Source organism: Anomalospiza imberbis, chromosome 8 (genome assembly GCF_031753505.1).
Source record: "Anomalospiza imberbis isolate Cuckoo-Finch-1a 21T00152 chromosome 8, ASM3175350v1, whole genome shotgun sequence".
NCBI classification, from domain to species: Eukaryota; Metazoa; Chordata; class Aves; order Passeriformes; family Viduidae; genus Anomalospiza; species Anomalospiza imberbis.
This window is the reverse complement of record NC_089688.1, coordinates 4,294,263-4,315,514: the sequence shown is the minus strand read 5'-3', so window position 1 is coordinate 4,315,514 and position 21,252 is coordinate 4,294,263. Positions and strand designations below refer to the sequence as shown.

At 42.8% G+C, this 21,252-nt stretch overlaps 1 protein-coding gene across 26 annotated transcripts in view; it reads left to right on the top strand.

Moving 5' to 3' along the window:
- Positions 1-21,252, top strand: part of PCDH15 (protocadherin related 15) — a 626,487-nt gene that overhangs the window by 459,972 nt on the left and 145,263 nt on the right. For all 26 annotated transcript variants that reach the window (XM_068197049.1, XM_068197046.1, XM_068197047.1 and 23 more), the window contains 2 exons: positions 4,201-4,313; positions 17,674-17,880. In XM_068197049.1, the coding sequence (XP_068053150.1) occupies positions 4,201-4,313; positions 17,674-17,880 (320 nt within the window). The remainder of the gene's footprint in view (positions 1-4,200; positions 4,314-17,673; positions 17,881-21,252) is intronic.

Below are 21,252 nucleotides of genomic sequence, written 5' to 3'. Positions count from 1 at the left end.
GGAAGTTGATTTTACATGGCTCTTTATTAGTGTTTATTCAGATTAAATCCAGAATTGTTGTCTGGTTTAGTGACTGGAAAAACACAGTGAGGGAAAGGAGAGGTCTGCTGGGATGTGCTTTCCATTGACAGACACAAAAAAGAGGCTAAAAAAGGCAATCGGAGCAGATTTCATCCCAAAAATCACGTGGCACAGGGCAGCTCCAAGGATCTTGCCACATCCACCTCCAATTTTGCTGCCTGTGAGGTTTCCTGTGTAGTTTAAAGTTTGTTTAGGTGGTTACGCTGCTCTCCTCTTTTTCCTTTTGCTTCCCTGTGTTTGGCATTTTTTTCTTGGCTTGTAGGGTTTGACCATGGTTGGCAGTTGCAGGGCTCCACCTACCCAGCTGATCCCAAAATCCACACGGGGACCTTTCTGTGGGATTTGGAAATGGGGAATTTTGTGGAATCACATCTTTTCCCTGGCTTCCTTGTGTTGAGCTCCATGGTTTTCCCAGCCAAGGAGAGGTGGAAGTAAGGATTTTGAGGAGCACATTGTGAAGGTTTAGCTCTGCACATGGACTTATTTATAAATGTCATAAATTGATTTTATTCCTAAGTTCTGCAGGAACAGCTCCACCCCAGGGTCATGTTTAGGCCAACTTCTTAAGGTTTTTTGCATAATTTACAAAGTTCTTCAGGAGTGAAATTATTAAAGATTGTGTGTCACTAACCTGGGCTGTTGGGAATATTGGAGTGGCTGTTCTGACCTCCAAGAAATAATTCAGAAAGGTGTGGTGCAGCACTTTGGGTTTGTCTGGGGACCTTTTTTTTTTTTTTTTTCCCTCTTCATTTTTCTTCCCCTCTCTTTTTCCATCTTTTTCTTTTTGCCTTTTTCTCTTTACTTTTTTTTTTTTTATTTTTTCTTCTCTTTTTCATCTTTCTTCCTTTGGTTTTTTCCTTTCTTTTTTTTTCTTCTGTTTTCTTTCACTTTTCTTATTCTCCTTCTTCCCCCCTATGTTTTCCTTTTTCCCCTCCCTCTTTATTTTTTCTTTTTTCCTTCTTTTCCCCTTCCTCCCTAACCTTTTTGATATTTTTTCTTATTTTTTGGTCTTTTATTTCCCCCATCTTTTCTTCTTTTCCCTTTTCTTTCTTTTTTCTATTATTTTTCCTACTCTCTATTTTCCTTCTTTTAAACTTCATTTGCCCCTAATATTTTCCTTTTTACTTCTTATTTTTCCTTTTCCTTTCCTATCCTTCCTATTTTCTTTTTTGCCTGCTTTTTTCCTTTTTTTCTTCTTTCTGTTTACATTTTATTCCTTTTCCCCATATATTTTCTTTTTTGTCTCCTTCCTTTCTTCTTTCCATCTTTACCCTTCCCTTATATTTTCATTTTTTATCTTTTTTCTTTCCGTCTTTTTTCCTCCTTTTTTCTTTCTTAGTTTTTTCATCTTTTTTCCTTATTTCCTTTTTCTATTTTCAATTTTCTTTATTTAAAATTCATTTTTGGCTTTATTTTCCTGTTTGCTTCTTTGTACCTTCTTTTTTTTTTCCTCATTTTCCCCTTCCCTTCACTCTGTTGTTTTTCTTTTCTCTTGTCTGGTTTTCTCTTTTTATTTTCCCTCTCCTGTGCTCTTGTTTTTCTTTTCTCTTGTCTGGTTTCTCTTTTTATTTTCCCTCCCCTCTGCTCTTCCTAAGGATTTCTTTTTGGATTTTAAGTCTGCCTTCATCTCTTCCAGGATTTGCTATTTCTGTTTTAGCCTCAGAAAATATTAAGCAGTTTCACTGACAACAGCCCTTGCAGATATTTCTCATAATGTGGATTTTCTCCCCCTTTTCTTTAGCTCTAAGCCTCCTTCTCCTTGATATTTTTGGGAATATCTTTTTTTCTAACACTGGGAGGTTTGAACCTTTTGAATAAGGGAAGAAGTTAATTATTAGACTGATTTTAATTTTTATTGAATTTGACTCCATTTTATTTGGTTCTTTTTTTTTTTTTTTTGCCACCTGTGCAAGGCACATGCTCTGAGCACTGTGGATATTTGATATATTTAACATTTGGGAATGGGATATTTGGATTTTTTTTTTTTTTTTTGTAATACATTATTTTTTCCAATCTTGGCTTTTGGAAATGTTAATTTCTTTGGGTCTTTGCAATATACCCACATTCCCTGGACTTAGCCAGGTGTGAAGCAAGGCCCTTCCCTTTATTTTTTTATTAGCAATGTTATTGAATCTACCAGTAAATTTTTTTTAGTAGAAAAATTTATTTTCATAGTAAAATGTATTATGTTTAATAGTAAATTATTAGTAAAATATTTTTAGGTATAATTATTTATTTTTTCTGGGGCCACTCCTTGAGAAAAGCTGAGTTTTCCTTTCAATCATAGGCTTTTGTTTCCCTTGGAACTGGCTCTATGATTTCTGCTGCCAGTTTTGGACACTTTTGGTTGATATTTTAAAGAAAGAGTCAAAAATGCACAATAACTTCTGCAAATGGGGGGATCCTCTCCAGTCCTTTGTCCATTTCAAGCCCCAGGTCCTTTTCCTCCTTTCTCTGCTGAGGTTGGTTTTGTTGTTAGTGAAGTTTTTCAGGCTGTTTTTTTTCCTTCCCTTTTCCCACCTGGATTCTTTCCTGATGTTCTTAGACAATATTAGCCTCATCTTCCCTTCTCTAGATCCCTTTGTGACTTTTACCCTCCTCCCCTACATATTTGTTCTCCTTTAGGACATCTCTTGTTTTCTCCTTTCTCTGAGTTTTTGCATTTTGTGCCTAATTTTGTGACAGTTTTTAGCTTCAGCAACAGCCCTGGTGATGTGCAGCCTGTAAAACCAGCAATCTGTTACCTGCCAGAAGTTTGGGGGACCTGCTGGGTGCCTTGAGCTCTTCAAAAATTAGATTAATTAGAACTTGAAATTAAAAGGCAGGGCAAAGGGAGACAGAACCTGGATCTTGAAGCTCTGCATTTGTGCTGGTGGCATAAAAGGAAAAATAAATCATGGTGGTTCTTTTGCTGCTTTTTGGGTTGATGATATAGATGTAGACTAAGAGAGTCACAGAAAAAAAATATGGAGATATATATGAATATATAATATAGGTAATATCAATATACTATAATTATATATTAATTATATATATATGTGTATAATTTATTTATCTAGCAGATGGTTGTCATTGGAGGATTGCAAATGAAATTTTTGCAGTAATTTATCTCCTGGCTTTCTGAAAGTGATTCCTAACTGTTGCACTTGTATGGGGAACAAAAATGAGCAACATTTATCAAGAGAATGATCTTCCCTTGTTCAATCCATGCCTCGGCCCTGGCTGGATGCTGGGTTTAGCAGGGCCAGGTTTGTGCTGCTCCCAGGGCAGCTTTAGGGGCTCAGGGATTTTTTGGGGGGCTCTTACCCCTTGAGGTAGGTGTGCCTTTTGCCCTCAGTTGCTGCTCCCAGACCTAACCCCCTCAAGATTTTAGGCTTACAATTGGAATTTTGGCTCCTTGGGATGCTCTTACAGTGTTGCTGAGCTGGGAGTGCTGGAGTTCACTCTGTGTGGAGCCCTTGGGCTTTCTGGGCTCTCTTGCACCATTTCTTTGAGAATCCCAGGGCTCAGAATTGCTGTAGCTGGGATTTTCCCCTCCTCCTGTGCCAGGCTGTGGTGCTGGCAAATTTTGCCTTTAGGCACGGGTGCATTTTTGGGCTGCAGCTGCCAGGCACAACCTTGGTCCAGCCCTTCCTCCATCACCATGGGCTCCCAAATCCATTCTGGCTCTGAGGCTTCTGTTTTCACCAGCCTGGAGAACATCCTGGAAATCCACAGCCATGAAAACGCCATTTACAACTGGCAATAAATTGAGATTTTTATCTGGTGCTTCCTCCCTGAGGAGAACCTTTTCCCAGAAGGATTTCTAAAATAAACTATCTGTTGTTACCATATTATTACTTTATATATAATTATTTATGTGCTATTAATAATATTCATGTTGCTATCAAGTACTTGGGGAGTCCCAGCTGAGAGGAATCTTTGTGGTTTTGGAGAGTAAGGCAATAATAATATTAAACACATAACTTTATAGCAGTCTTAAGCTCCATGTGCACATAATGCAATATTTTATCCTTCCAAGAACAGAATGAGGCTTTGTTCCTTTGATTAATGAGTAAAATAAACACATTGCTGAATTAACCTTTCAGATCTGTTCAAACCTCAATGTCTTTTTTGCAGGTACTCCTGAGGATTATCCCCAGTATTTCCATATGAATCTCACAACTGCTGAACTGACGCTCCTCAAGCCAATAAATAGGGATTTACACCAGAAGTTTGACTTGGTTATTAAGGTAATTTGGGCTGCATTTTTTCAGTGTTTTTATGTTCTTTGGAAAACAAAATGCTCTGGAGAAAATGTAGGGTGAGCCTGCTTGTCTCTTTGGCAGTTTTCTCTTTCGTTTTGGCCTTTTCCTCTTTTACCTGCTGAGCTCAGTTTGGTTGTTGGTGGTTTTTTTCCCCTTTTTTTTGCCTGGATTCTTCCTTAAATCCTTGTACGATATTAGCCTCATCTTCCCTTCTCCAGATCCCTTTGTGACTCTTAGCCTGTCAGGTGTCACTTAGCTCTATTGGGGGAAGAAGGGTGTGAAGAATTTGTGGGAAGGGAATGAACCCTGGAGGAGTTGTAACATTTGACATTACATTGTGTGAACAACTGCAGCATTACTTGTCCCCTCGCTTCTTATGAGCCCTGTTGCCCTAAGAATGCAGCTGGTTTCTGTTTCACAGCCCGTTCCAGAAGATCATAGGAAAACACAGCATTGTGTGAGAGGTGAATGTTCACAGAATCCCAGTGATGCCTTGAGAGGGTTGAGCTAGAGCAGAGGGCAGACAGAGCTAAAGAATAAAGCAGGGATTTATTAAAAGGATCTCCTCCATGGATCCACCATGGGCAGCACAAGAGCCCAGCCAGGGCTGCACCCAAGAGGAACCAAAATGGTCCCAAAATGCACGACCGCTCATGGGGTCTCTCACTTTTATCAGTTCTGCTCCATTTGCACATTGGAGTTCATTGCCCAATTACAGCTTTAGCCCATGAAGTCCCATCCTGCTTGTTTTTCTCTCTTCAGCCCACATTGTTTGTGCTCTTGGGCCTGAGATCTGGATCATTTGTCCTTGGTCCCCAGCTGGAGAAGGAATTGTTTTGTTTCCCTACTCTGTGAAGAGAGCTCACCATCCATCAATGTGAAGCTCAGAACTGCACACTAAAGCAGCACAGAATCTGAAAAATATAAAAGCTAAAACCTGAGGCCTTATTAGCACGGGTCAGGTTGGGGTAGCAGGGAATAACTCATATCTGAGTGCTGAATATTCACAGCATCCCAGGGTGGCTGGGGCTGAAGGAGCTCATGGGCACCTGGAGGCACCTCCCTGCTCCAGCAGGGCCATCCCAGAGCTCAGGGCACAGCCCTGTGTGCACACAGCTCTGCACAGCCCCAGGGAGGAGAGCCCCCAGGCTCTGTGCACAATGTGCTCAGGGCTGGGCTCTGCCCAGGGAAGAAGTTGTGCCTCCTGTGCAGGGGGAATTGCTGGGCTCAGGCCCTGCCCGTGGCTCTGGTGCCATTGCTGGCCCCGGAGCAGAGCCTGGGCCCTGCTCTGCCCCTCCCTGCACACAGGGACAGCCAGGCCTGAGGGCCCCTCTCAGCTGGGGCTCCTCTCCAGGCTGAGCAGCCCCAGCTCCCTCAGCCTTCCCTGGGCACCCAGATGCTCCAGGCCCTTGCTCAGCTCCGGCAGCTCCTGGCCCTGCTGTGCTGAGCCTCCAGAGCTGGACACAGCACTCCAGAGGTGCCTCCAGGGCTGCCCACAGGGCCAGGATCCCTCCCTGACCTGCTGCCAATGCTCTGCTGCTGCCCATTCAGCTCCTTGTGCTGGGAAAAGCCATAAAGCACAGCCCATCCCTGGAAGTGCCCAAGGCCACATTTGCCAGGGTTTGGAGCAAGCCTGGCATAGTGGAAGCTGTCCCTGTCCATGGCAGGGGGTGGCACTGGATGGGCTTTGAGGTCACTTCCAACCCAAACCATTCCATGATTCTAAATATCTTAAGGAGTTCCAGGTTAAAGCCCTGTAGCCCTTTCTTCCCAAACTTAGGCTGCACAATACAACAATTAAAAAATCAATTAACTGGTGTGGGAGGGTATTTTCTGTGCTTAAATAGCAACTTGGGCCATTAATGGCCATGTTTATAGGATTTAGGTGGTTCCTATTGCTGTGGTAAATGTGCAGTCAGGGAAAATAGGGTAACAGTAAGGAAAAGGATCTCTCTGTAAGAATGATTATGTGCCTCGTGCTAAAACAATAAAAGTTTTAACGCTGTATCCTTCAGGGACCATTAGAATAATGGCTCAGGCTTGTACCAAATCAAGCCTTCAGTTTCTTGTGTTGCACATTTGTCATTTCTTGCAGTTGTAGGATCTGATTCTGTTTTATCTGGAGGGGTGCAACGTGTGATGCTTCCCTTCAAACAGAAAATCTGCTTTTTTGCAGCATGCACTCAGTTTAATCTTTAAAATATTCCCTCTGATATGAGAAGATCAATTTTTTTTTCTCTGTTAGGATAATATGGAGAACTGTAAAATAGAAAAGGTGGTTAAGTCAATACAGGAATATTTGAATGCAGAAAGGAAGGTGGACAGGAAATGGGGCCCTCACCTGCATTGTTGATAAATGTTGAATTCTCAAATAGGGATACAACGAAAAAAAAATGAAAGATTCTAACAAGAAATGCTGGATTTCCGCCTTCCTCTACCTCTGGAATATATTAGATGATAAGCAAGGAGAAAACCAACTTTGCTCTCCTATGGAAATTCTTGGCACCTCCATTCCCTGCCAAGAAATGTGGGCATTATTACAACATCCTTCTAAAAAAAAAAAGTGTGTTTTTGGGGGATTCCCATTGAAATGTCCATGTGTCAACAGCAAGGCTGCCAAAAAACGTGGATTAAATCTTTAAACTGAAAGGGCTTAATTAAAATTACAGTGGCATGACCACTGCACTGTAGACATCAGGTTATGTTCTCACTACCTGCTCTGAAAAGTGCCAGACATGTTTTATTTTTTTTAAGCATGAAGCAAATGGGAGAATTAATCAAATTGATGCACTTTGCTCCTTTCCAGTTTGAGCAGGGATTATTTATCAATCTCTTAGAATCTAAGATGGCACTTCCATTATGATCCATTTGCAAAGGGGATGGGCTACAGGAGGCTGGGTGTGCTGGCATGGGCAGGGAAGTGCTCATGGATGGAATTCCTGTACTTTAGAGAATTCACCGCAGCTGAGGAAGAGCCAGTTTTGATAAACTTGCTCATGCTGGGGGTGACTCAGTTCACAGGGACTCACTTTTGGAGTAGGCAAAGCATGAGGAGCTGCAGGAGTTTCTCCTCAATGTTTGCAGTGGGTTGATATCCAGTAATTAAGGAGAAATCATGACATTTGTCCATTCAGAGCTGCTATAAAATCTGTAGGCGTTGCAACAGCAAAAAAAAACCTGGAAGTATTTTGATGCTAATGAAGGGCAGAGAATCCCAGAGTGGTTTGGGTTGGAAGGGACCTTAAATCCCATCCAGTGCCACTCCTGCCATGAGCAGGGACACCTTCCACTGTCCCAGGCTGCTCTGAGCCCTGTCCAACCTGGCCTTGAGCACTGCGAGGGGCAGCCACAGCTGCTCTGGGCATCTGTGCCAGAACCTCTCCACCCTCACAGGCTTTTTCCATTTCTGGTTGTACAACTCTGGTCATACCCAGGACTATGTCAGATTTTCTCCCCTTTAAATAAAATGCGTTTTTGTCAGATTCAAAATCAAGGAAAGCATTTTATTTCTCCTGCAGAAATTGATTTTCCTTTTCCACTAGCATTGTATTAGTTACTAAAAATGCTTTGATTTTTTTTAGAATATCAGGTGGAAAAATAGAGGAGTGTTTGAGTGATCTCATGTGGGCACCTGTGTACTGGTGAAATTAAATTGATTGCTTTAGAGTAGTTTAGATAGATAAATTGATTTAGTTAATGAAATTGATAGTTCTAGAGTGGGTTTTCATCCAGTCTGGCTGGTCAATTCATAAACCACTGTCTGTTGTATTTGATTGTATTTGGGAAATCAGGGAGGATTTATGTGACTTGAGCATCTCAATAAAAACTTCAATGACATTATTTAAAAAAAAAAATAGGGGGGAAAGAGGGAAAAGGTAATATAAGATTCCCAGCTTCAAATAACATTTGTAGCCTGACTTCTATTAATAAGATTTTTTTTCCTTGAATGTAAGAGCTTTATGGCTCATAGTGAATACAGTCTCACAATCTGGGCTAGTGGAAGGTGTGGTGGAACTGGATGAGCTTTAAGGCCCTTCCAACCCAAACCAGTTTGGAATTCTGTGAAAAAGAATTGGTTTGTGTCCCTTGGCTGGTTTCAGTGCCTTCCCCACAGAAATGTGCTTCAACACCATGCCCAGACAACACAGAGGATTTTGAAGAATATTCTTGCATGACATTTTCTGTATTCCTGTGGTCCCAGGAGGGCTTTCAGCCAGGCTGTCATGAAACCAGTGACAGATAATTCCTCAGAAACAGCTCTACAGTGGGATTTTATTTCCCTGTTGTGTAGGGGGTGCCAGAAGGTCAGAGTGGAACAGGGTGCTTGCAGTTCCAGTGTGAGAGGGAAATTGGTTTGGGATCCCATTGTACAAGAGGTGCTGGCAACCATTTCTGCTGTAATGTCTACTCTGGAATTTCTCCTGGCCGGAATTTTGGAACTCAGTGGGATTTCCAGCTAAACTGGGCAGCACAGTTAGCAGGGACAGAGCCAGGGAATGGCTGGAGCAGTGCTTGAGTGCCAGGGGAGGTTTAGGTTGGATTTCAGGGAAAGCTTCTTCCCCCAGAGGGTACTGGCACTGCCCAGGCTCCCCAGGGAATGGGCATGGCCCTGAGGCTGCCAGAGCTCCAGGAGGGTTGGGACACCTCTCCAGGGATGCACAGGGTGGGATTGCTGGGGGGGTCTGTGCAGGGCCAGGAGCTGGATCCATGATTCTTGTGGGTCCTTCCAGCTCAGGATATCTTGTGGTTCTCTCTGATTCCTTTCTCATGGAAATGCCTTGGATCAGAGAGATGCCCCCAGCAGTCCCAGTGTAGTTCAATACCAGAATGAATCACACAGACTCCATTTTCTTCATGCAGGAAAAAGCTCATTCTTTATTCACATAACTAATTCTATACAGTTTTACAGACCTCGTGTGTGACTCCAGTTGGTTAGTAGCTTTCTTGCCAATTACTCTATTGGTTAGTAAAAGGTATTTTACTTGTCCATCAAATCTCTCTATTCTTCAGTTGTTTTTTCTTCACTGATTCTCATGGGATGGATTTAATGTTGATACAGGAGCTGGTTGTTTTCACCCAGCAATAGATTATGTGAATGAACTGTTCATACCAGGATAGCTTTCACATGGGAGTTTGCAAAGTGCCAGCTTGACAGGCCAGCCACTGATCTGACAGAGCATGCATTTTATGAGGCCTTTCTTTTATGGTTTTTCTACCTTACTGCAACAGTTCAACTCTTCCCAATGTCAGTGATTCTCCTGATATGGATCTCAGCAGAAACAAGAGGAAGTAATGCTCTCCTCACTCTGGAGGTTGTTGGGTTTCTCTGATCCCAGTGGGAGCTTCATTGATCCCTCCTGTCTGTTGGTCTCAGAGTTGTCAAAAAATTCCTGCATTACAAGGAAAAAATGCATGGCTTCAGATATAGCCTCAGGATCAAACTGTGGACAGACCTTGGAAGGCAGGAAATATGGATATTTATGTGCCATTTTTGGTGTGATTGCACAGGGCTGTTTCTTGTTCCAAGTGGAAATAAAAAGAGACTGGAAGGATGTTTGCCAGCCACTGTCAAGGGCAAAAAATGATCAGGTTTAAAACACAGGGAGGTTGTGGAGGAGAGCTCTAGGCTGGAGAATCTTGAGAATGATCTCAGTGGTTGAATTCCTGAAGTAATAGCTAATTCTGATCCTAAGGAATTACAGAATCATTATATATACATATACATACTATATGTAAAATATTCTGGTTATAAAGACAAGGATACAATCATGGAATCATTTAGGTTGCAAAAACCCTCTGAAATCATAAATTCCAACCATTAACCCAGCCAAACCCACCACTACTCCATGTCCCCATGTCTTCCAAACACTTCCTGGGATGGAGCTTCCAGGGACTGACTGCAGAACTACAGAAGCACTTTGCAAGACCAAGTGAGTCAGTGATAAAATGGCTGATAAAATTAGGAATGGCTTAAAATTAAAGTGAAACATGTCAGAAAGGATCACCCTAAGCTTTTATATGAGCTGATGGGCTCTGGTCTGACTTGGAAATGAGGTCTTGGCATTGGAACTGGGAACAGAGTGTGAAGGTGGCGCAGTGATCCAAAAAAAAAAAAATCTAAAAAGGAAATGGCACATTAGAAATCATTAGTGAAAATAGAGAAAAGAACAGGGAGCAAAGCACTGCAGCTCTGAGCAGATCCAGGTGTCCTGAGCACAGTGTCCCAAAAAGGACAGAGGCTCTGCCAGGTGGGGAAGGAAGAAGCTGGGACAGACACTTGTTAAATCCAGGGGCAGTGGGAGTGAGGAGGAAACAGCAGTTCAGCCTCTCCTGCAGTGCCAGGGTGAGGAGTTCCCAGCTGAGACAAGGAGGTGGCAGGGTTAAAACAGACAAAATGGGTTCTTTTCTAGAAAAGAAGGTTGGGTGCAGACCTCACAGCACCTTCCAGGATCTCAGGGAAGCTGGAGAGGGACCCTGCAACAGGAACTGGAGGGACGGAACAAGGGGGACTGGGTTCAGACTGACACAGGGGAAATCAAGACGGGATATCAGGAAGAAATCATTCCTTGTGAGAGTGGAGAGGGGCTGGGATGGCATTCCCAGAGCAGCTGTGGCTGTCCCTGGATCCCTGGCAGTGTCCAAGGCCAGGTTGGACTTTGGGGCTTGGAATAGCCTGGGACAGTGGAAGGTGTCCCTGACATGGCAGGGGGTGGAATGAGATGGTTTTCAAAGTCCCTTCCCAGCCAAACTGAGATTCCTGCTATGACTCTAATCTGACAGGCAGTGCTGTGGGGCTGAATGCTGGTCTGGGCTCAAGGGAAGTCCGGGCTGGCTCATGGAAGACGAGTTTAGTAATAAAAAGAGAAATCCAGGGATATCTGAGCTGTGTCTCCTCTTCTCTAGGCTCCTGTTTTGGCTGCAGCTTCAAGCATGATTTTGGAGTTGTTCTTCTTACTCTGTTCAACAGGGGATGTTCAGATTAGACATCAAAAAAATTAGACATCAAAAAAATTCCTTTTTCTCTGAAAGAGTGGTCATGCTTTGGAAAAAGTTGTCCAGGGTAGTGCTGGAGTCACCCTCTCTGGAAATGCTCAGGAGACATCAGGACGTGGCCCTTGGGGACATGTTTTAGAGATGCTGCTGTGGTTGGACTCAATGACCTTGAAGGACTCTCCCAACCTTGATGATTCTGTGATTTTGTAGCTGTTTTATTCTGGATTTCAGACAGCACAATTCCAGCAGGCAATGAGGAGATGCCAATCAGTTGAGGCTCACTGGACTGGAAGTTCTAGGATTAGAGAAATGCTCCATAGGTTTTAAGACTTAAAAAGTCCTGAATTATCTGATTTTTTTGGTTTTCATTCCTTCAGAAACTTCCTATCTGAAAAGTTTGGTTGATTTTTTTTTTTTTTTTTTTTTTTTTGCAAGAATTTCAGCCTTCAGCTCCTCCCAGCCTATTCTGGTCTCTTGGCTCCATCATCTATTCACTTTTTTTGGGTAGCTCCAAATTTCTCCTCTTCCCATGTCTAAATTTTCTTACATTTCAGAGGATTTGTGCTTATTCTTTGCTCCTCTAAATTTTAGGCTTTGTACTCAGGCAACAGGTTACAAAAAGAATGGCAGAAGTTAATTTTCATTAGAGTTGCTCCATCCTCTTCCTGTGCTGAAATTTTCCAAATCATTCCTGTGTATCTCCTGTAGGTTCTAAGGACAATAAGTGGTTTTTAAAATTAGTTTTCCAAAGGTTCAGCCCTTAGGTGAACTCTGAATTCAATTAATTCTCTTTGAGACAGGCTTTTTTCCCCTCTCTTGGTTTTAATACAATGATGGGATTTGATGTAGAATTAAAAATCTGAGAGTAGGGACAGGGTTTGTCTTTATAATGAAGGAAAAAAAAAATGGTCCAGGACACCCAAACTTTTCCTTTAAATCTTTAAAATATTTCTTCAGATCAGTAAGATTGACCTTAAATTTTGTGTCAGAGCAATGAAATCATTAAAATCAACAATTGGGATGTCCTGTAATACTTTTATTGTCAGAAATTTCCTTTCTGCAAGAAAAAACAATCATTTTCCATGTAAAATTTAACATTCAGCATCTAAAACTTGGCCTAATGGCTTCATATAAGGGTTTTTTTCTTTTTTTTTTTTTAATGGAAGAAGAAGAGCTGTAATATTTGGAAAACAATCTGTAATTACTGTTCACTGCCCTGCAGCACCCCTGAAGGGTGCTCTGCTGAGCACCCTTTACCCACGGCCCTGAAATGGATGTTTTGGGGTTTATTTTCTTTTTAAGCCCAGCATCCAGACACACTTTGTGCTGATTTAATTTCCCTGTCACAGTGACACCAGTCACCTTTCTTCTGTGTTCTAAAGACATTCTGTGCTCCTTGTCCTTAAGCCAAGTTTTAGTCCAGTTCAGTGCTTCTTTCCTTGTGCTGTACATGCTGACCTTGGGAATTATTGCCCAATGCTAAAGTTTAGCCTAACTCTGGCTAAATGCTGTCCCTCTTTTCACCCTGCACTCCCTGTTTTACTGAGTGATCTCCCATTTCAAAGGAGCCACTTTGTCACCCTGCCCTTCCTTCCCTTTCTCCCTGATTTTAATCACATCCGTTTAAATAATAGATCACAGAACCCCAGGATGGTTTGGCTTGGAAGGGACATTAAAGCCCATCTGGTTCCACCCTCTGCCACCTAACTTTGCTTTCCTTAAATGTGAGATCTTCTTGGAGCTCAGTTTGCAGCTCCCCCTGCATTCTTCCACATGGATTTGTGCACAGCCCCTCACCAGGAATAAATCCTGACATCCCAGTGTTTTTAGGATGTGTGAAGTTCATATTTGTCCCCGTGCTTCACTCTCCCCTCAGCTCCACTTGCTCATCTTCCTGTTGGGATTGGAGGGGATAGAGAACTTTTTTGGATGTTTTGTTTGTTTGTTTGGGGTTTATTATTATTATTATTTTGGTTTGGGTTTGTTTTTTGTTTGGATTTTTTGGGGTTTTTTTTGTGTTTTTCTTTGCTTCCAGGGATGGACCTTGCCATTTTTATCAGATAAAAGATCTGGAATGAAGACAAACCTCCCATTTGGAGGGGTTCTTTAAATTTATTCTTAATTAGCCTGTTTTACACTTCAGGTAATTCTGTAGTCCTGGAGTAAAGGAGCAGCATGGACATGACCTAGCTAAAACAATTCTGTTTCCTTGCACCTTAGGACAGATATTTTGGATGGAGGATTGCTGAAGTGGATTCTGGGATTCCATGGAGAAATGGGAGCTCTGAGTTTTATCTGAGGAAACCACATTTTGCTCTCTTTTAGCTGTTTCTCTAGGACAAGACCTGATGTTTTGGCAGTGAGAGAAGACATTGGGAACTGGCTAGAGAATATTCCAGCTGTGGACAGTGCTGAGGAGCTCAACTTGGTCCTTGTGGGTTCTTTCCTGCTTGGATATGCACTCAATGACCCCTGTAGGTCCTTTCCAGCTTGGAATTGCACTCAGTGATAGCTGTGTGTCCTTTCCAGCTTGGAATTTTCTGTGCTTCCATAAGGGAGCCTCCTGCATTGCTCTAATTTCTCATTTTTGGGGGGAACTGTTTCATCTGCTGCTTTCAAGGAGAGAATTTCCTGTTGGTCCTGTTAACTCCCACAGCCTCCCATTCACTTCTTCACTCCTTGAATCCCTCCTGGAACCACTTTCCTGTCATCTCCAGCCATCTTCCATCAGGATAGAATTATGGACACTATAAATACAAGCAGATTCAACACAGGTGATGTAATAAAAGCAGTTAGATAATCTGTGAGAATTAACACATTTCACATAATTTTGTTTTGTTGTTTTTTTGTGGTTTTTTTTTTGTTTTTTTTTTTTTTTTTTTTTTGTTTTTTGTTTTTTTTTTTTTTTTTTTTTTTTGTTTAGCTGCTCTTAACTACTGAGTTGTACCAGAATCTAATCCTGTGCTGCTTTTTTTGCGTCTTGGTTGAACTGTGAAGGTCACGTCCTTGGGGTTATTTGAGAGATCACTCATTATTTTGACACTAAAACATTTTCTTTGAAGGACTGGAACTCACATGTTTTGTGGCTTGGATACCAGTGCCTTTCTGGGTCAAGAAAATGTAAATTGTTTGCTCTTTGTGCTCTGAAATAGGTGTTAGGAAACAACCTTTGGCCAGTAAGTCCAGGCAAGTGTTTAACAGGGCAATGTGAGGGAAAAGGGTTTGCACTCTCAGTGTAGGACTCAATGTCTGGAACAACTCTTATGAGGTATAACTTCATCTCTTAAAAAAAAAAAAAAAAGGCAGAAAAATCACTCCCAAAGCACCACAAAACAAAGAAGCAAAAAAAAAAAAAACCCCAAACCACCACACAAAGGGAAACCCCAGGAAATGGGGCCACTGGTGCAAAAATTATCAATGTTACAGCTTTTTTTGTGTTTTTGGAGTGTTATGAAGGGGCTGTGTTGAGTTCTGCTTCTAGTCAGGTGCTGCTTCTAGGACTGATTTAATGAAACATTTGAAAGCAAGTCAATTTCTCACATTGTAATATGAAATTCCTTATTTCAAACAAAAGGCAAAAAGAAGTGGCTGTTGGCAAAGCTTCATTCTTTTCCTTAAATAGTGGTGTCTTTGGAAACAAAAAAATGAAATTAATCCATCATTTTGACTGGTGAGCATGAAGGAAAGCTGAAGTGATTTTGAGTGGAAGTGCTCAGTGAGGAAGGACTCCTTTGCTTTGTTATTTTGGGCTCCAGGGTTTCAAATTTGAAGTCTAATTTTGGGAGCAAACAACTCTCTTTGTGTTTGGCTGTGTGTAATTCTCAGCACTTCAACAAAGCCTGCAACACCTTCCTGGGTGAATATTCCTGCTTTTATCCCAGAATGAGGTCCAGGCTCACTTGGACATTAAACCAAGGCCATTATTGCGGTGTTGCAAGCTGTTCAGAAGATTGAGACCCTCTGTTGTTTGCATTTTCCATTTTTTTTTAGGATCTCTTTACAGCAAGGAACATTAAGCGTTGTTATAAACTCGCAGGGGTTGTATGGAAACTTTGGGGCAAGAAGGGACCCATTTTACTTGGAAAAGGAGAAGAAAAAAGTATTTAATGATGGACAACCATTGTTAGCTCTGTGGGGAAGAGCACTTCAGGAGAGCCCTGGAGGGGCTGGAGTGTGGCCAGGGAAGGGAACGGAGCTGGGGAAGGGGCTGGAGCCCCAGGAGCAGCTGAGGGAGCTAGGAAGGGGCTCAGCCTGGAGAAAAGGAGGCTCAGGGGGGACCTTGTGGCTCTGCACAGCTCCTGACAGGAGGGGACAGCCAGGGGGGGTTGGGCTCTGCTGCCAGGGAACAGGGACAGGCCAAGGGGAAACGGCCTCAAGCTGTGCCAGGGGAGGCTCAGCTTGGACAGCAGCAGGAATTTCTGCATGGAAAGGGTGCTCAGGCCTTGGCAGGGGCTGCCCAGGGAGCTTTGGAGTGCCCATCCCTGGAGGTGTCCAAGGGAGGGCTGGAGGTGGCACTCAGTGCTCTGGGCTGGGCACAAGGTGGGCACTGGGCACAGCTGGGACTCGATGGGCTGGAAGTCTTCCCCTCCTAAGAGATTCCAGGGTTCTGTAATTGTACGATGTATCTGCTTATAAAACAGAATCCCATCAGTGTGTGTTGCTTGAGGAGCTTGGGTTTTTCTCTCATGCTTTCAGTACTTTAATTTGGCAAAAATTCCATCTCAGGACATTTTTTGAGTTTCACATTCCTGGATCAGGAGCCAGAGTCATTCCAGGTAATTTTGGTGATGTTGGTTTTGACCCATGTAGTTTGTTTTCATTCAGTGGGGCAATCAACTGGACTGGAGCCTGGGGCATTTTTTTCTGTTGCTCAAGAGTAATCCAGGTATATTTAAAAAAGAAAAATCCATTTTTTTCTAAAAACTGAGAATGGTTTTTTACTGGATTACTTAGGGTGTTATTGCCTCCTTTGAAGAAAATAAGTTTTTATGCTTACATTTCTTATTATTTGGAATAGGTTTTAATACTTTTTTCTTTAATAGAGTTTTTCTCATTACCAAATTATTGTTGTTTTATAAGCAAAGAGTATTAACAGTTTTCCAACCAAGAAAAGGTGAATAAGAAATGTTTAAACAACTTTGAAGTCAAATGGATTTTTCCAGATCAAGATTAATTGGGCTCTCGATTTGAAAAATGAGGAATTATCTGTTAGAAAGGGGGGAAACACCAGATTACAAGTAAAACCTCTGCAAGCAGAAAGTCCTGTTAACAACAGGAATTTAGGAATCTCTCTGTTGTGATCCAGGATCTGTGTGCATCCAGATTTTGGGAATACAAATTTTGGCCATAGGAACAGGAAGCTCTCTTTCAGTGCTCTACTGTTGTCTTGCTGCAGTGTCATGTGCAGGACTGTAATTAAAGCTGGTTTGCTCTTTATAACTGGAGACCAAATTACTTTTCATCTCCTAATTGCCTTGTTTCTTTGCTTTAATTAGTTGTTGGTTCGGAGGTTACAGGAAAAGAAAGCAGGATCATAGGTTTTTATAGGATTAGCACCCTGGAATGGGCAATTAGTTCTTTTATCTTTAGGAAGTGTGAGAATAAGAGTAAATCAGGTGAAAAATATCAGGGAGTGACTCCTGGATGGTGCAGAGCTTTGAGATGTGGGGGTTATTCGTGGAAGTAAAGAATTTTGCTGGACACATCCACAACTTCCCTGGCACAGGGTGTCCAGAGCAGCTGTGGCTGCCCCTGGATCCCTGACAGTGTCCAAGGCCAGGTTGGAGGGGGCTTGGAGCAGCCTGGGACAGTGGAAGGTGTCCCTGCCCATGGCAGGGGTGGAATGGAATAAGCTTTATATCCCTTCCAACCCAAACCAATATGGGATTTAAAAACAGGCAAAATCCAAATTCACATCCCACTCATGTAACGCTGAAGAGGTGGATTTGGGGAAAGAGGGAAAAAATGTGTCCATGTGTGCTGTTCCCACCTTTTGGGTTTAACTCTCTTGCTGCTGCTGTGGGTTCTGCTGTACAATCAGCATTCCTAGTTTTCTTTCATGCCTCAGAGATTTTTCCAAAAGCCTCCATCCTGAGAGTTTTAGGAGCTGTGTTTGCACAAGGATTGGGTTTCTTGAGGCTGTGTAAATGTGACTGTGATGGAAGGTGATCCTGTTCTTGTCTCCTAGCTAATTTCTAGTCGGTATTTCTCTTTTCCATCATGTTGAGTTCCATAGGAGGGGGACCTGAGAAAAAAAGTCCATTTTTTAACTGGATTATGACTCTTAAGTAGAGCCATCCCAGTCTCTGTTCATAACTGGGAACCTTTGACAAATGAGATGATTTTTTTTTAGGCTGAACAAGACAATGGCCATCCTCTCCCTGCCTTTGCCAATCTCCATATTGAGATCCTGGATGAGAACAACCAGAAGCCTTACTTCACAAGGTCTACCTACGAGGGCTTCATCCTGGAATCCTCCCCGGTGGGAACGACCATCTCGGATAACCGGAACCTGACCTCCCCTCTGCAGGTCGTGGTGCTGGACAACGACGTGGAAGAGGTACAGTTGTTTCTTTTGGGGTGTCTACAGTTTTATTATTTTCAAAGTTCTTTCTTTTTTCTGGTTTTTTTTTTTTTTTGGTTGTGTTTTATTGAGACAAACCTATTTGGATCCATGAATACTAAAAAAGTTATCTTAATTTCATTACGATTTTTTGGTTTCATTCTGAGTTCAGATAGGCTTGGAAGTGGGTTTTTTCTGATCTGTGTTTTGCTCACCTCTCTGGAAGACTCTGTTCTGTTCAAGGTGGTGAATGCTCAGTGCACAGAGGAATCAAAATGCATGATGTGACAGGGATCAGCCTGCCCCACACCATGGAAATGGGAGAGGGGAGCTCAGAGAGAAAGGAATTCCTCATTTGGACTGGAAAGAAGAGGAATAGGAGGAACAGCAGGAGGCTGAAAGTTCATTGCATTCTTTGCTCTGCCAGATTTTGATGTAACATTACTCAGAGTAGAAGTCAGACATCTCCAGAGGAATAGTAACCAAGTAGTAACATCTGTTTTGAGGCTTTCTTCTTGTTGTGGAGTTCTGCTGTGTCACTGGGAGAGAGAAAGAAATTCAGGTGGATTAACATCTAAATGAATGGAGAGGAGCATTTTCAAGGGTGTGCAGTGATACAAAGGGGAACAGCTTCCCACTGTAAGAGAGCTGGGATGGATGGGATACTGGGAAGGAATTGTTCCTTAGGAGGCTGGGGGGGGTGGCCCTGTGAGATTCCCAGAGCAGCTGCGACTGCCCCTGGATCTCTGGAAGTGCCCAAGGTCAGGCTGGAGCAGCCTGGGACAGTGGAAGGTGTCCCTGCCCATGGCAGGGGTGGCAGTGGATGGGTTTTAAGGTCCTTCCAACCCAAACCAGTCTGGGATTCTGTGGCACACAGAGATATGCCTGCAGCCAGAGGGGATCAGCCTCCTCCTTGGGTGGAAATATTCCATGTTCCTGTTCCTTTGGCATCACCTGGTTCATGCACAGCCCTTTCCAAAGCTGTGGCATGATGCAGGTGTAATATGGGTGTGAGAGAACCAGATGGAAGTGCCCGTGTTTCAGTTCATGTGCCAGGGATTCACTGGGTGCTTCTAACCTTCTATGGGCAGGAGAATTCACAGAATTCCAGCTGGGAGTGCAGCAATTGCATGAAGCTCCCATATGAAATGGTCAAACACTAAAATTGCTCCTCATGGAGCTGGATGGGAGCTCAGGGTGGGATTGTTGGCAGAGGTAATGGTCATTAACTTCTGCAGGTCTCAGTGTCCTGATGGTTTCATTGTACCTCAGTAAATTCATGTATTTAGGAATATATTTTAATTTAAGGATTGCTGATGAGACACTGAGACAAACCCCCTCTGTCCTGGTGCATCCCAGTTCCCAGTGGTGACCCTGGTCAAACATAATGAATTGTGCCTGCTAATTGAAATATTGAAATGACTCTATGTCCTCAGGTAAATGCAGAAAGAAGGTGATCACTTAACTAGGTGTCTGAGGAAAAAAATGAACCAAACCCACTCCAAATTGAAACCCTGTGGGAATATAACAGAGTCGTGCTATAAACCTTGCAGAAATTAATTTATAGATGAGACACTGCAAACAGACCTTTCAGAAGAGCAGCACTGCCAAGTGCTGATATAATTAAGTGCTCTGTTTAAATGGCATAAATTAAATTAAGTTACAGGAGTACCTTAAGACCTGAGCAAACCAAAGCTGAGATGAGGAACTTAAACTGTGTGAGCTGAGAGCTCTTTACATAAGGCTTCCCAAGCCTCTTTTTTCCTTCCCCTTTGTTTTCCATGGGAGAGGATTAATTTATCCAGTGGTTAGGGTTGGTGGTAAAGCTGCACTGAGTAACAATCATGGAGTGGGAGGGACCTTAAAGCCCTTCCAGTGTCACCCCTGCCATGGGCAGGGACACCTTCCACTGTCCCAGGCTGCTCCAAGCCCCATCCAACCTGGACTTGGCATTCCTGGGTTATCTCATGCAGGACCAGGAGTTGGACCCAATGATCTTTGTGGGTCTCTTCCACCTCAGGACATTCTGTGATTCTCTGGATTTTTTTTTTTTTTTTTTTGCAGGGAACTTGTGGGGCATGTGAAAGAATTTTACTTAAGGATGTCTTGGCAGCAAGACAAGCAAGCAGGCTTGTCTCAAGCAGGAAGAGCGAGTAATATATAAAATAAGTTTTAAATGCAGCTACAACTGCGGGTTATGAATTTTCAATAATATATCTAGAGAAGGAAAAAGAATAGATTTTTAAAACCAGGACAGCTGAAGCATTTTAAATATGAAAGTGTTTTTCTCTGATATTTGTCTGATTGCTTCTATCACTCCCATTTTTTGTTTGAAATTGTTTTGCAGTCAGTGCTCTCTCAAGGGGACAGTTCTGCTGACCCTGGGCAGTCCTGCTGTGACACTCCAACAGTTGTAGTAACTCAGGAAATATTCTTCACAGAATGAAGCAGCCCATTAATATCACTATTAAAACAAACAGAAGATCAAGGCAAAGGCAAAAGCTGGTTTCATTCCTTTAGGATTTTTAAAGATCGGGGTTAAAATTTTTTTGATCTTTACACTTCAGGAAAATTAGAAATATTAACACTAAATTATGCGTCTTCCTTGGTTATTTTAGGATGAATATCTCATGGTTTCTGCCTTCTGACACTCCCAGGGAACAATTCCTGATTCCCAATATCCCATCCATCCCTGCCCTCTGGCAGTGGAAGCCATTCCCTGTGTCCTGTCCCTCCATCCCTTGTCTCCAGTCCCTTTCCACCTCTCCTGGAGCCCCTTTAGGCCCTGCAAGGGGCTCTGAGCTCTCCCTGGAGCCTTCTCCTCTCCAGGTGAGCACCCCCAGCTCTCCCAGCCTGGCTCCAGGGCAGAGGGGCTGCAGCCCCACATGGCCTCCTCTGGACTCATTCCAAGAGATCCACAACTTTCTTGTGCTGGGAAGACAGAATTCCCCCTGCTTCCCCTCTACAAGGCTCTGGATCTCAGATTTTCCAGGTGAACGTGGGAAAGATTTTCTCCTTTCTCCCAGAAACACGAAGGACAGATGCTGGAAACAGCTTTCCAACAAAACAAATTTTTCATGGACGTTTCAGTGCTGATCATCCCCCACTTAAAAATGTTGGAAAACTCAGCTGTGCCATCAAAGTGTCTTTGTTGTCACTGCAGCTTTTAGGGGATGAGTCTGTGCTGCAAATTATGAAGTCTGAGCAGTTTGGGTACTCTTGGAACTTGTTCTGGCTGCCCTGGAGAACTTCACAACCAAATTGACCCTGTCCAAAAACTTTTGGAATTGTTGAAACAGGCACAGAACTTATACCCTTGTGTGCTCAGTCTTGGCAATATCATAATTATCCCCAGTAGTTTTGGTTTCA